At 47.2% G+C, this 16,471-nt stretch overlaps 1 protein-coding gene across 4 annotated transcripts in view; it reads left to right on the top strand.

Moving 5' to 3' along the window:
• Nucleotides 1–16,471, top strand: part of tenm2a (teneurin transmembrane protein 2a) — a 199,878-nt gene that overhangs the window by 35,548 nt on the left and 147,859 nt on the right. For all 4 annotated transcript variants that reach the window (XM_068583910.1, XM_068583892.1, XM_068583902.1 and 1 more), the window contains exon 2: nucleotides 12,321–12,685. In XM_068583910.1, coding sequence (XP_068440011.1) covers nucleotides 12,460–12,685 — 226 coding nt within the window. In that variant the 5' untranslated portion in view covers nucleotides 12,321–12,459. The remainder of the gene's footprint in view (nucleotides 1–12,320; nucleotides 12,686–16,471) is intronic.

Below are 16,471 nucleotides of genomic sequence, written 5' to 3'. Positions count from 1 at the left end.
TACGTCTAAATATATCTCATCCCGCTCGGTAGATTGGTGGCGTTCTTATTTGCGGTGAATGCGTTTTTTTTTGTTTTTTTTGTATTTTTTTTGTCGGGAAGACTGGATATTGAATTAGAGATAATTATTTTAGAATGAATAACTTTTTCAGTCCATAAAGCGTGTTTTCATAAAATGTTTTGGTTTTTTTTTGGATGGTTTTGACTCACTGTGTACTCGAACCCAGTGCGGTGTGCTTTAATTTGACTCCAACTGCTCCCTAATCCATTCCTCTCTATTGCGTGGCCATTATGGATATGGCTGCTTTATAAAGTATCTTTATGAGACAGCTTTGGCTTTTTGTCCAGCTCTACTGCAGAGTGGCCGAGCTGCCCCCCCCTCTCTCCCCTCTCTCCCTTTCCCTCTCCCCGTCTCACCCCTCATTTCTTTTCCTCGGCGTGCCTTCCCAGCCTCGTCCTCGCTAATGAAGCTAAATCTAGCATGCTAAATGCGACCAGTCAGCTATGTCATTGGTGCCGGAGCGGCCGTGGCCGTCTCCAGATCGGCCCCCGGAGGCACAAACACCACTCCCGAGACGATGAGTCGACGGCAGTTAGGAGCGCAGACACGGCCGGCCCGAGCAGGCGAGCGCTTATCCGCGGCATGCGAAGAAAAACACGGGTGCCATCGCGTGCATCCCAAACACAGATGCCAGCCCCCCCCCCCCCCCCCCCCCCCCCCACACTACCACCCTCCACCCTCCACCCTCCACCCTCCCGCCGCGTGGGCCGGGGGAGAACGGATAAAGCAACGGAGTCAAAATGCGTGTGTGCAAAGCACAAGCGCGGCTGCAGCGGAGATCGCTACAGTATCGGAGATCAAGAGCGGAGAGACGTGCTCGGCGGCGAGCCGGCCCTGTCGATTGCAGCGCTCCCGGCTTCAAAGTTCTCAGCTCCGGGATTTCGTATAGAATCTAATGGCTTTGGAGTGCGAGCGCGCACAGCGGCACAAGTGGAAAAGCGGCGTAATACAGGACCCTACATGACAATCCAAAAAGCACACACGCACGCACACACATACGAGGCACAATAGGCAGACACACGCACACGTGCACACAGTGTGTCAAATCTCCTGCTCAAGTCCAACATATCCCTCACAAACCCATTAAAGGTGCTTCATACAACAGCCTCTCACAGAGCACGGAGAGAGGGAAGTGAGAGCGGCGCCGGCCGAGAGAGAAGCAGCGAGAGTGGGAGAGCCGCGGTGCTCAAAGTTTAAACTCATTCTGGCAGCTAAAAAGTGTGTATGTTTTATACCCACGGTGAAATTCTGGTGTTATTTCAGATATTAAAAACGCATCGCGGCGGTCGCTTATGAAGTCGTAATGTACAAATTGGAGAGCGGATGAAATATTTCTGTGGTCTTTTGCGGAGGATTACTGTATAAATGTCACGCAGAGCGGAGCAGGCGGACCCGGACGCCGGGGGCTGAACGGAGCGGCAACTTGGAGAAATAACTTGAATTCAAGGTTTGGTGGAGGCCGGGCAGAAGAGAGTACCACGTGGGAACAAACTGGGGAAAAAACCAGGACTTTAAATAAATAGCAACTGTCGAGAGGATGAATGCAAAGTGGTGAAGAGTGAGGTGATTGGCTTGGGGGGGGGGGAAGCCGGGAGCTGATTGGCTGATTGCCTAATGAGGCGGGTTCAGAGAGGGTGTGCAGATGGGTGAAGTCCAGTCGACAATAAGACGGCGCTTTAACATGTTGGGGAGCTCAGCAACACACGTATTGATCTAAATAGACGGCGTGACGCAAAATCGTCACAATTTCATATCCGTGAAATGTTGAACGGTTGTTGAACGCGAATGACACGCAGCTGCATAAGTTACTTTTTTTAAACTAAGCGTTCAATTATTCAGTGAAACGCTGCAGCTTCACGTGCACTAAATGGGTTGGATTTATCCCAGTGGCTGCTTTTGTTTACTTTTGTTGTCGTTTCTATTCTTTCTCCAACAGTTTGACATTTTTGGCTTATCGTGGAATGTCTCACTTCATGTATATATTCATGAGGCAGATTGGCCTAAAAGTATCTATACGTGTTCATATCCCGCTTTATGAAAAATAATTGTGAAAAAAAAAAAACTTTGGATACTGTCTTGGAAACTCTGCGAAATTGGAGAAGCGAGCAGTTCTTTTTTTTTTTTTTTCAAGGCTAAACTCAAATATAGATAGAAACTGAATATTTGGTGAGATGTGAAAAACATGTGATTTTTTTTTTAGAGGAATGATTACTTCCATCTCCGTTCCCTTCGGTTCATTTTGACATTGGACGCTCTGCACTTCTTTTAAATCGGATCACCAGAGTCGGACAATCGGACTCTGAATCATCAAAAATGTTGGAATACTAATATTAGTGCAGACTGATCTGGTCTGCAACTGAGGAGATGTACTGGATTGAATGAATTGGCAAGCAAATATATATATTCAGCATTAAAACATGTATTTCAATTTGAATATCACAGTGAGGAATACAACTTCAAAGCCTCCTACTCTTCGCTACGGCCCGAGATGAGTTCCATATTCTGCTTACTGTTCAGAGTTCACTATCGTTGTATATATATATGTGTGTGTGTGTGTGTGTGTGTGTGTAGCACCACTCTGCCTCCATCCTCGCAGGGCGACCTGCAGACTCCTTTTGATCGTCTTGCCTGTGGCATTAATGTTTGCTACCTGCGTGCTCCTGCCTATAACCATCATGAAATGATTCATGGACGCACACACACACACAGACACAAAAGCAGAACATCCTGGAGACATCCCTTTTCCCCGACATGTTGCCATGGTTTTTTAAATACCCGGTTTTTCTTTTATTACAGTACACAAACTTTTACGGGCTTTGAGTCTGCTGTTTTTGAGTCACGCTGCAGCCCGTCGCGGCGTCGCGGGTAAAATGCCACGTTTAAGCTTCTGGCGGCGTCTCACATGTTGTGTGACGCAGTCGGCTGCTGTCGTGTGTTTTAGACCTGCTAATTCAGAATCCACCGAGCTTTCCTTTGGCCTAACATCAGGATCAACTTCACCCTCTGCATCTCTGGTGGTTGTTACCCCCGCACAGAGGAGGAGGAGGTGGAGGAGGAGGAAAAGAAATCCCCTGCACGAGTTCACGGTGAAGCTCCCCGTGCAGCTGGATTCTGATCTACATGCATCTACCTGCAACATGGCTGGTGATCCAGTCCCCCTCCCCTTGCTCTCCCCCTGTTTAACATTTGAGGAAATGACTCCTCTCTGGAACTCATCCCCCGCTCCAGGGTTGCACAGCCCCACAGCTGCTGTCATTTACACTTTTCAACGTCTGCGGTAGCGCTACACTTTCCTCTTTTGTCCAACAACAGCTGACTTTCCTCCAAAGAGACAGAATGGCGGTTAAAAAGGAAGACGCCACGGTGCCCCCGCAGCACTGTACCTCTGCGTCGCGGTTAGGGCGTGCACATGGACACAGACACACACACAGACACGCACGCTCTATGGCGATGCATGTTGTACAGTAAAAGCCAGCCAAAGCCCTCAGTGTGTCACCTCTGTCATAGTGTTAATTAGACAGTGTCACCGTCTGTCCCCAGTGACATTTATTGCACATTTGAATATTTTACCCAGACAGATGGTAAGAATGTCAAGGCGTGACACTGAGTTATTAAGCCCTAGTCCTCTCCCTCGGCAACAGAATGCAGGGCTTGTCAGCACTCGATTGTTTTAATAACTCACCGCGTACGGGTACCGCGGCAAAGTTTGCCCTGACACTCTGCGCTGCAGCTCGTACCGAGGGCGCAGGTGAAGGAGCACGCTGCGCAGGAACCCCCCCCCCCCACCGCCGAATAAAAGAACAGGCAGCGTGGCCCCCCGCCAAACCGCTCCGCTGACATTATCCATCCGCGGACCGCCGGGCCCTTTTTTGCGATAGCGCACGAGACCTTCAACCTGACCGCACCAACGCTCTCGTCAGACGCGCATCCCCGGCGTGGATGTGCGCCATAACCTTAGGATATGATGTCACAGTGTGGTCAGATCCTTCCTGCGCTCTCTCTCTCTCTCTCTCGCAGGCGTAATGCGGCTCCATTCAAGGAAATGATGGTCGTTACGCTCACGTAACGTGTACCCGCATGCTAGCTGTCAAAGGCTAGCGACAAGCGGTTAGCGGTCCGCCTGGAGACGGGATACCGAGACGGCAGACTTGATATTTGTATTTCAGAGGATGTAGCAATATGGGCAGAGGGGGAAACCTGCTGAAATGAAGTTCCGCGAGCAGGTGTTGGGTTGGATTCCTACCAGCTGACGATCAAACGATAGCAGATTGCGTAGCAGAAGCTGTGGCAATGTTGGAGAAGACTTGGACGTGGAGGTAAATTACTGTGAGGTGACCGTATTAAACTGTCTATCAGGCTATATGGGGACGTCACTCAGGACTCCACTTGTAAGTGGCTGCAAAGATGATTGAAGATGTTTCCAACAACTCTGGAAAGGCCCATGCTGGAACTTTTGTTGGCACCGTAATGCCCGAGTATGGACCGAAGTACAAACGAAGGCACGGACAACTGAACTGCCAGACCTCCACAGCAAAAGAAGCTAAACTTGAGTTTTTTGGACGGGCTGTATGGAGATAATTAAAATATCTCAACATTTGCTTTGGACCTCAATATCGATGTTGAAACAATATTGTCATAAAATATAGAGAGATCATTTTTTTCCATCGTCTGCTGCTCCAAACGCACTCCCCACATTCAAAATGAACGGTGATTTTGCACCATTTTTACTCATTCCACTTTCTTTTCTTTTTTTTTTATGAGATTTTTAAAAAAAAGAAGTCTTTTCGCATGAAGCGACAACCCAGTAAACCTGTTAGCTGTGTGAAAGGAGCCAGAAAATAAACGGAGCCCACTTGTCATCGTTATCGGATGCTACATTCGCTAAACGGACCTGTTCTCACTTGAAGATCGCGGTGTAAAATTAGCATTAACAACCGAGCGAACGCAATCTCTGCGCTGATTTTTTGATGTTGTTGCATTTGTCGTTACTGTTGCATTATTCATGATCCACGTCGAGGAGAAAACGCATCGAAATTGTGATTCAGATCCGTGTGAAGAACACAACGTTAGCGGCGTGCCACCCTCGCAGCTGTGGCATCCGTCTAAAAATGTTGGACCCGCGGTGTCGTGGAGGGGCCCCATCTGATCTGTCCGTATCGAGCTTATACTCTTATGAGGTTGTGACGCGTCTGTGAAGGCTCTTCCACGCAGATTTACACCGTACAAATATTAGATTTTGCTTTACGTTGTGTTTTCCACTGCCACTGTGTCCAAACAAATCCGCCCCCTCAGTTATTAAGCCAGGTTTGTTTAGGTATCCCCGTCATAGTCCCCTTTGCTGTCGCCGCCTCTCATTCCCACGGCTCATTCTCATCTTGTCCGTCATTTCTCCCGTGAGTTTTTGGAGCTCTGTGTAATTACCCAGTTTGTTTGCACCTTGGCTCTCAGCGCCTGTCTCGTCGCAGCCAGCTCGCGTCAGTCTTTGGCAAAATACGGGCGTGACGGGCGAGAGCATGCAACAGTGCGAGCGCGCTTCCCCCCCCCCCTCCCCTCTCTGCAGATGTGTGCGCGCTCGCCACCCCGAGCCCACTCTGGAAGACACGGAGAGACAGAGAGAGGGACCTTGTCGTCTCTAATCCCTTTGTTTTGAGTCAGATTAGAGCTTTGCGAGGCGTTTGCGAGGCCTGCAGAATGTGGATTTAAGGATTAGTCTAATAAACAGAGGCTCTGTGGCACTCTGCAGCCCAGTGTGGAGATTACACAGGCACCGAGAGCAAGGAAGGGAGGGGCAGGAGGAGGGGGTATTGTCTCCTCCCCATCCACCCTGACAAATGACGGGATGAGAGGGGAAGAAACATACAGCGGAGGGGAAAACAGAAGGCGGGTGCGCTCTCTTCACAGTTCCCGATCCGCGAGGCGACTTTCATCCATCTCGACGCCTGCAGGGACCGCGAACCCGGAGTCACACATGCAGACCTTGGGATGTGTAACTTTTATCCCTCGTACTCTTGCGCGGGCCCCAACAATTCTTCACAATTACCGCGCTGAGCCCCGGCTCGGCACTGGGGACGCCCCCTCCTCCTCCTTCACACCGAGCCAAAGCCCGCAGAGAACCAGAACGCAGCGTTAACTCAGACGTCGAAGAGGAAAAACAATTAGTGCGCACGACAAAAAAAAAATCGACACTGCTGCCGCACAACATTTTCGAACGCACACAGTAATACCGTCGGCTGTCGAGTGTGTGTGTGTTTGTTTCCGTTCTGCTGTGTTTTCGGTACAGCAGGAAAATCAACTTTGCAGGGAATCTTGATAGAACGAGGTTCAATTACGGGGAATATATCTGGGTTTATTTTTGTAAGTGACCTTATTGTCGCGTGGCGGTTGAGAGGCGGCCTAATTCGTAAAGTCTACCACTGACTTATTGTGCGCTCGCTTGCTAATGAGGGGCTCTGAAATCCCCGCTACGAGCCCTCTCCGCACAACGATCCCAGCATTCGGATGTCATCGTCGCCGATACCGCGGAAAGCGCCCCCCCCCCCCCAAAAAATGACATCCCCGAATCAATATCACCGCAATGTCAGCGACCGACAAACATGCCAACTTGTAGTCACGCAAACACAAATAATGACACGGCGAGCGAACGGCACGACCCGTCACACTTAATAAGCGAGGGATTTTTAGTTGTTTTTTCTCTCTCTCTTCCTATTTTGGCTGCAAGAGGTGTGTGAGGTAATGAGGCGAGGTGTGTGTGGGAGAGAGAGAGAGGGAGAGAGAGAGAGAGAGAGTGATGAAACGCTTCCTGTCCCGAGCGCCCCTCAGCTGTTGGCTCGCGGCTCATCTTGGACCCGGAACGGACGGCGGTTTCCAGTTGAACCGGAGCCACGGAAGCAGCAGCCCCCCAAGGCCCATCCTCTTTTTTTTTTTTTTTTCCCGCCTCGTGCGTCTGTTTGTGCGCGAGCGTGCGCGCACGCCGCCCGTAGATCGAAGACATGATTAATGACGGTGAGGAGCCTCTCAGTCAGAGCCGTCCAAAGCTCACAGAAGCCCGGCTTTGTGTGTGTGTGTGTGTGTGTGAGTGTGTTAGTGAGAGACTGATAGAGGTCATGGTGCGTTTACGGACGTGAGATACATGCAAGAATGTTCATATGAGCTGTGAAACATGGGACACAGACACACAGACACTTCCATCTCGGAACAGGAAGTAATCAGGACGCCCGGGCCTTTCGTCGCCGACATTTTTCGCACATCTATCCTAAGCTTAAATTTGTCATCCATACTGTAAAATTGAAAGCGTATTGTACATAATGAGCTATTCGTCCCAAAAGCTTTAAATTACCATCGAGTGTTAAAAGTAATTATGTTGATTATGCACACTCGGAGAAGTATTTACTGGCGAAAAAGAAGTAATTAATCATAAGAATAATAAGGATTCCCGCTTAAAGATACAAGTATGTTGTGCTCCTGAGGGGAATCTAAACACGCAGTCGGAGGCTTTGATGAAGTGTATCGTATCGGGGCCTGGAGGAGGACACTCGTCCTGAAATCAAGATGCACATATTTGATTTTTTTTCTCCGTAATTGAGCACGGGACGAATATGACACTTCATTTTCCCTCCTTTTATTCTCACGCAACCTCTCTTTGCTTTACACTCTCGCCCCCCCCCCCCTCCCCCTCCTCTCCCTCTCACCCCCCCGTCTGCTCTTTTTGTTTCTCCCAGTCACTCTGAGTCTTCCTCTCTTTGTCTTTGTGAACAAACTGCGTAAACAACTTAATTTGAGCAGCAGCCGAAAAAAAAAAAAACAACCAAAAATGCAGAAAATTGAGAGCAAAATACTTCATAGCCACAATTTTGTCTTTTGTGATAACATGGCCTTGTGTTTTCAATAGGGCGTCTTTTGCTATTTGAATTCCTTTCAAATAAAAAACAAAAAAAACAAAGTGAGAGAGAGAGAGAGAGAGAGAAAGAAAACAAAAAAGCCACCAAATAAAGAAGTGTTGACAGAGTGTTGCAAGACTGGATGAATTTTCTGATGGAAAAGCTCCATGCTGTGTCTTATCAGGCTTTTAGTCACCAGTCTTGTTGGATGATTGTTGCCTTTGGTTTGGTTCCAATTGAATTAAACGAGCCAGATAATGACTGCTTCACGGGCTCTTTGAATCCAACCGTAAGATAAGATCAGATAGAAATTACTGTGGCTATAAGTGGGTACAAAAACATATGCGTTCGTGTTCATCAGTTCTTTAAAGAGACGCGCATGTTGAACATATACAGGTTTAGATTTAAACAGAGAGCGGGATGAAGTACGGTTCATCGATTAGTCTAATGACAGAAGGATTGGTATATATTCATGTGCAATACTACAAAATGTTGTATTTGATGTTTGCGAAAAAGGAAGTTGCAGCATTTCTATTGTATTGACTTATGGCTTTTCCGTGTCTTGTGTCTTTTACACCTGTTAAGTGTTAATGATCCATCTATTGAGAGAATCGTTAGTTGAAGCCTTGAAGCTATACTGCACACGGCGCTGTTTACTGCAATATACACACACACAACAAACTCTCAGCTCCGTCGTGTAGTTTTGTCTGGAGTATAACGATATACTATATCAATAAATGTCAGTAAATGTCAGGCCAGTTTGTAGCTTTTTACAGAGTAAACATGCCCTTGTTGAGCCTCCTCCTAGATCGCTGCAGTGGGAGTCATCTGGACAGGAAGCCTCCCACAGCGTGATGGCCCTTAACAGCATCTCCACGAGCACTCTCACACACACACACACACACACACACTAACACACACAGCCTCCCTGCTTATTGGTTTGATAAATGAGATGGCTGGATGGAATCTTTGCAGCTAATTGTCTTTGGGTATCCAGCCAATGTGCATGTAAGCATTGCAAATGCAGTGAAATAATATGCGCAGCCGAGGCCGGGTCGATTGCGATCAGCCAGAGCTGTCTGTCTGTCTGTCTGTCTGTCTGTCTGTCGTCTCCGCGGCGCTTTCTTCAGGCACATTTGAGGCATGATGCAACAGAACACATCTTACCTGAGGCAATATCTAACCGTAAATGCACTAATGCACTTACTGCTGAAGTGCTGCTGACCCACCGCCGGCTTTGTTGCGTTGACAATATGTATATATTGTTTTAAATTGAGAATAATTTGTGTCCGATGTATTTAGTTTGGGATAAACGAGATGCGTATTGTCCACGTGTAAGAAACACTCCGGAAGCATGTGATTGCACATTAGATGGTTGAAAGAGAGAGAGAGTTTCCGAAAATATGTTTTTTAAGAACTGTGTTTACAAAGTTGATGTTGCTGGCTTCGTTTCTTTGATATTATACTCTGTTCTCTGAGGTTAAATGGAAATCTGTCTTGTTTGATGCTCGCTAATCCATTGATGTCATTAGCTTCCTATTAACTTGGTGTGATTTCTAGTTACAGTGGATTTACATTGTATCATTTTCCTTCTTTTCTTCTTTTTTTTTCCTCCTCCTTTTCCCGAGCTGTTATTTGCAGAGAAAAGGCCATTATCCGTACCAAACTTCACCTCTGTAATTGCGAAAATGAATTCTCCACCCTCGCTGTGGCCTTCCAATTACATTTCTCATTCTGCCTGGATTTCATGGTCACTTCACGGTCGCGCACGTGTCTCTTTTCTCCTTCATCTAACCACCCTTTTGTCGACTGCCAAAGGAAACGCTGCTACTTACAGACCCAAGTGGGTCCTGGCAAAGTTTTGCCTACATGCGTTGTTTGCCTCTGCGAATGTCCTGAAATCAGGATATGCGAACATTCAGAACTACAATGAGTCATTATACTTCTGATGAATGAGCTCGCGGAGGGTTAGACGGTTGTCACCGGAGTAATTAACCAAAAAGTTTGCTGTGTGTGTGTGTGTTTGTGTGTGTTAGAAGGTGTGTGTTTCCGCGACCTTGAGGAAAACAGCCGCGTGGGTGGAATGTGATGGATATGCGTTCCAGATCTGGTGATTGACCCCCTCGGCTTTCTCCTCTTAATCCATCCATCTCTCATTCTGTGTCCTTTCTCCTGTTACTCAACCCAGAATACTCCTGCAAACTGCTCCTCAAGTCCTTCCACTTCGATTGCCGCGTTCGTACCTCTCTGAAGTTTGAAGACGTGGCGGCGCTTCACTGCAACGGTTACTCGGATGTTTTCTATTGATTTCTCAGCCGTAGCTGACTCCCAGAGTCCTATCACTGATCAATACCACTCTTTTTTCAGTGCATTACATTCCGAAGCCAGGCGGCTATTAGCCTAGCTTAGCATGAGGACGAGAAGAAGAATGCACCTCTGAGCCGTCCACCGTTCCACTCGCTCCAGTAACGATCTCTCACTCAGCGAGGAGCCAGGCGAGCTTCATCCCCGTCGCTTCCAGGCACTATGCTAAGCTAGGCTAGGCTAACACACTGACAAAGTGCGGTATCAAACTGCTTCAAACTTCCCACTTCAAACTTTATGAAAACGACAGTGCTTAGGCCCGTTTCCCCGACATAATAGTCGTACTAATGCTCCTAACCTCCATCGCAAAAGCCCCATCACTTGCATAACGCCAGTCAGAATGTCCCCAAATGTGCGGAGCCAGTAGCCCTTTCTATTTCCACATCCTCCATTCAAGGTACAAACACATTAAGGTTGAACTCCTAATAGCCTGTGTGATGGATGTCGGAGCATAATGAGCTCTTTATGAGACTTAATACCTACTGTTAATCAATGGACATAGCAGGGCACTTTTGGATACTACCTTCTAAGCATTTTAAAATGAGCCCTCATTGAATAGATTGACTCGCATTTTGTTTCCTCCTCTCACTTCTTTTCCCCCACCCCTCGCTCATGCCTTCCTCCCTCCCAGCATGCAATTAGTTACATCACATACCCTGAATCGGATAATGACTATTCTTTAGAAAGCCTCCGCTCTGATCTCAATGCATACCGTCCAGACTCTGAGAGCTTTCTGATGGAAATGCGATGCTACGGCCGTAATGCAGTGGGTGGACCAGACTTCCCTTTACCCCGAAGCAATAGAAACACGGATGACCTATTTATTAGCATAAATATCCCATACAGGCAGCTGCTGGAAGCGCTCCCGTCAATTACTGCTGGTTGTTGTATTGTTGTACTTTGATCTTTAGCTGCTAATGTAATACGTTGCTCAAGGCCGCTGCGGTAGTATCATGCCGTATTAGCATCATAATCATGTATAATCTGCATCCACAAGTCTAATATTTAAATGGATTAGAAGTGGGCCGGTCGCATGCTGCAATATCCATAGCAACGGTTGGATCGGGCAGAAAGCAGCGAGACGGTGACCGTGCACATGTTAAGCCGCGCTACGAGTCGCGCCACAAGCTGAGTCAGGGTCAGGAAACGCCGTTATCTCAGCACCTCTATGCTGCATATGTGCATTTGAGGTTGTTTCTGGGTGTTTACGACGTGTGTGTGTGTGTGTGTGTGTGTGTGTGTGTGTGTGTGTGTGTGTGTGTGTGTGTGTGCGTGTGTGTGTCTGGCTGTGTTTGATTATCCCTTTCAGCCTCTAAGGGAGCAGGATTCATTCTCACTCTGATAATGAGGGAGAGACTAGCAATGCCCTCAAGTCATTTCTCCTCTTCTTCCATCCTTCCTGTTGCATCGGGCTGCTTTTCTTTCTGGGGTTTTTTTCTATCATTTTTCTCTTTTTTTTCTCCCCTCGGCCTCTACCTTTCATCCAGCCGTCTCCTTTTTTTCCCCGTCACTCCGCCCGTCTTTCCGCTCGGCTTACCTCCCGCTTTTTTTTTTTTATTTATCCGCTCCTCCTCTGCCGTTCCGTGACATCATTGCGTGCCGGCGCTCATGCGTCGCTGACATCGGTTTGAAAACGACTGGACGCTCTTTGAGACACTCTGTTTTTTATGTCACAGATTTAAATGCCAGCCCGACCATTTTTCATCAGTCCGAATCGATGGCTGACTATCATCTCGGTGGACCCCGCCGCTGGCAGCGCTGGTTCTCCCTACAATAGCCTTACTTATCCCGCGTCAATACTCCGATGTGTTGTATATTCTCCCCCCGGTCGCTCGAAAATGGCCATCTGCCACGCTCCCTCTTACCTAACTTTCCTTGTATATTCTCCGGGGAATGCAAAGCAAGAGTGAGTCACAGCAGTGCATCCATTAATTTCATACCAACCTTTCACTTTCTTTTCCACTCGCTCCCCCCCCCTCCCCCCACCCTCCCCTCTCTCTCTCTGTCGCTGTTTTCCAGGTGACTGAAGTGGAGATTGACATTACGGAGGCCCGCTAGGAGTCCCTTCCATCTCCCCCACCCCTCTCCCTCCTTCCCGCCACCACCACCTCCTCCTCTTCTTCCTCACCACATCTCTTCTCCATCCCGAGTCCCCGACATGGACTTGAAGGATCGCAGGCACCGCTCCCTCACCAGGGGTCGCGGCTCCAAAGACGGCCAGTACAACACCTCGTCCCTGGACACGGACGAGTGCCGCGTGCCCACCCAGAAGTCCTACAGCTCCAGCGAGACGCTCAAGGCCTTCGACCACGAGCAGAGGCTGCACTACGGCGGCTGCGTGACGGACCTGGTCCACCACGAGGCTGACGAGTACTCCAGGCAAGGTGAGTTTGTGGAGCAAAAGGCTTCTTTTTTTTTTTTACACCGTAGTTTTGGGGCTTGATCCGTACCGTGCTGGACGGGAGACATTAGTGTTCACGGACAATCAAGTCCACTTTTTGTATGCAATAAACAGATAAATTCAAATGCAACCGAGGCGATTAAATGCCATTTTCTTTTCTTTTAACCTTGGACTTAGCCGGGCTACCTGTGTCCCCCTACCTCCCATTTGGGTACTTAGCTAAGCTAGCAGGTTGCTATTGTTAGCTTCATATTTAGCTTACAGACAGACTTGAGAGTGGTATCAAACTTATCTTCTCCCTCTGGACAAGAGAGCCAATAAACATGTCTTGCCCAAAATGTTTGGGATATTATCATGAAGCACTGAAGAGATGAAATACCACACGGTTCGAGAGGGTAAACATCCTGTCCTGTCCAGCTCGTGTGGTTGAGCCCACTTTTTAGAGCCGCCCCCGTCCTGTGATGTGATCCCTAAACATCTGCTATCACACATGCAACAAACAGGTTTTTTTCCCCCGCTGCATACTTTCAGCTACTGCGTGTTACTTGCGAGGCCTCGGTGTCAAGCTGGTAATGTGATCAGATGGTGTAAATGCTGCACTTTGCGGCACAGGACCAAAGCAGACCTTTAGCACCGGAAAGCCTGTCATAATGAACCTCTGTGTGCCCCTGGGGAGTGAGTCAGCCGATAGGCCGATAGGTCATCTCTAAAGGGGTGGGCCAGCTCTTATAGGCATGTCTTTAAACCGTGTGTGTGTGTGTGTCTGTGTGTGTGTGTGTGTGTGTGTGTGTGCACATGTGTGTATATTGCACAGGGACATGAAACAGGCAGTATTGATCCTCGGCTACTGAGAGAAGTCAAACTCAATGGGATTGATCTGTGCTAAGCTCTGTTTTCTCTGCATGGACACAGACAAGTGAGGAAGAGAGCTCGGCACACTAATGCAGAGGAGAGAAGAATAACAGTAAAAACAACAAAAAAACAACATAAATTAATGGAGAGTCCTTGATGGTATTTTCCAAATGGAACATCTTCATTACAGTAACTTTCACAAGGGAGACCCATTGTCAAGGTCTCACATCTGACTGTGAGCATTGAAACGGATCAATTCGGCATTAGTTTAAGGAAAGGAAATGTTTCGAGGCACACAGAAATGGCGCATCTTGTTCAAGCGGTAGAAAATGGAGGATTGATTGGCGGGACGCACGGAAGACTGGAAGTCAGTGGTGTGTGCCGTCTGGACACAGTCCACTGCTGCAGCGAGCTGACCTCACACCAGGCGATAGCTGGTCGATACCACAGTCCTCCCAAGCCTATCAGCTCCCTCTCCGAAGCCCAGAGTCACAGATGCATCGTGGGAAGTGTGGTCACAGGAGACCAACAGTGTTGCAGCACCATATGGACTGTGACACCATGGGAGGAGGTGGAGGAGTAGGAGGAGAAGGGAGAGAAGCGGCAGATGAATAGAGTTTTTCTTCTTCTTTCAGTCAGATATTTTTGTAACTTGTACTTGAGAGTTGAGGGATGGAAACAATGTGTTCTCCTCCAGAGCAGCTTGTAGTTCACAAGCAAGATGGTCAGAGGAGACACTTTCTTGTCTTGACGGAGTTCTGAAAAATGTCCTTGTGCTTTATTGAACGTCCAACAAACGGTCTGAAGGGGAGGTTTGATATCTGAACTGACCTGGGATATTAGTAATTCATGCGCTGATGGGGCCACACTCGAAAATATGATTAACTTTGATTAAATTATAATGATGTTGTTCGTTGGCGTTTCGGCATCTCGCTCGCTGAGAAGTTTTGAGGTCATACCGGGCTATTCTCAGGAAGTAATGTTTTATTGTGCTGATGCACACTGAATGGTGTGAGGCTAAAAAAAGGGTAAGTCAAGCTGTTGCCGAGTTAGTGGCTTATTGACCCACCTGCATAAAAGCTCATACTCCAGAGACAGACTATGTTTTTTTACATGATTTTTAACTGATTTTGCAGGCTTCTTTCTCCTGCACATGTATTTGCAGATGCAGGCACGATGCACATTTTTGCAAGTCAACTTTTGGGGGCGTCTTTGGTCCATTAAATATCTGGAGTGCATCAAATGTCCTGAGTCAGATCACAGATCCCGAGATGGGATTTTTGCACTCTAAGAATCTTTTTTGTTAATTATCAAAACCCCTCGTTTCCGTTATAAAAGCAGTTTAATAAAAAAATGATAGAAATAGGTTCATTTCTGCTTTTGCCACTATGTAAAAAAAAAAAAAAAAACCTTTGGGAAATAATTACTTTGCTCACTATATTTCTGGATGTGCACTGAAGTCCTGCTGCAGCTTACTTTAGTTATACTCCAGTCTTACTCAAAAGATATCATTGCCTGTTGAAATAACTTACTTACTGCACATTATTATGCATGAAACGCTTCACTGGAATTTCAGTGTTTCCTGAAGCGTGAATTCAACTTAAAAAGGAACATCGTCTCCCTTTGGAACCGTTTTTGGAGTGTCTTTGGAGTCTTTTTGGGGGAAGCTGTATGTTTGTGTTTTGCTGCTCTGAGCCTTCTGGGCTAGAAACATTTTTTTTTGTGGACTTACCTCCCAGTCCATTAGGAGCTGATGGTAATGAACTTTATTCAGGCTCGCCTCAAGTCTACATGTGGATAATGTATTCTCCTTCATCCAACATATTTGTCTTGCTCCAACAATTTTGACTTTCCTGTCCACATTGTGGTCATAGTTTGCGCCAAAGTAGTTATCTGTCTTCTGTGCTGTATTTTATTTTAATAAGACAAGGTCTAGTATGACACAGACTTTTACATCTGAATTTAGAGTACACACTCATTTTTATCAAATAAGTTTGGTGCCCAATGACAGCTGTTACACCCAGTTAGAGAAACAATTGACCCTTCGCTCAGCCCCCATGTGCCCTGCTGCTCTACTCCATCAAGCTGTAAGAGCCGTCACGGAGCCCACACTGTCACTAACTGCACTCACTGAAGAAATGTGATCACATTTTTGGGGGGGGGGTTGCACACTACGCATGTGAAGGATCTATCCAGGATGCCGAACTGATTCAGCAGCAAAAACAGGTTGAAAGGGTAAACGGCTTAACATGATGTCAGAACGAATAAATCGCTCGCGACTGATCAAACAAAATGACTCCTACCTCCTTACTAATTATTACAATGTCAGGCTGACTGAGGGAAGCGAAGCCTAATTGATATTTGGTCTGATCCACTGAGTAGTGTTGATTAAGAAAGTGCTGTTGTCGTGCACTGCGTGTTGCGGTGCGATGCTGAAATCCTCATTTCAAATTATACAGCCAGGCTGTATGTGTTTCACGTTTTCTGAACGTAACAGGCACATTTGGAGTAAATCCTTTTTTTTTCTTCTTCTTTTCAGTTTATATTCTCCGTATTTGAACACGAGCTGTCCCAAACGGCTCCTTGCAGATTTTGATAAAGCGGGCTTGCTTGTGTATTCTAGCAGGACCCCCTGCTTTCTATTGGATCTCAACTCCACTGTTTCCCCCATTACACCCTTATTACCTAGTCTGCTTGGATAAGCACAGCCAAATAACACATTTCTCTCCTCACCATAGCGTGCAGCGGCGCGGAAAGCTCATTACAAGTGTTCACTATTTAACAGCACAAAGCAACATCTTTGAAAAACATCACTGGTCCCAAACAATGGCACACACTCTCACGTCAGCGGAAATATCAGGGGCGGCTTTGCCCGCGTGTTTGCTTCATGTCCCATATAAAAAAAAAAAAGTCTCAG

Source organism: Clinocottus analis, unplaced genomic scaffold (assembly GCF_023055335.1).
Source record: "Clinocottus analis isolate CAN_PGR_092001 unplaced genomic scaffold, fCliAna1.0.p SCAF_10, whole genome shotgun sequence".
NCBI lineage: Eukaryota > Metazoa > Chordata > Actinopteri > Perciformes > Cottidae > Clinocottus > Clinocottus analis.
This window is presented reverse-complemented; position numbering and strand designations above follow the sequence as displayed.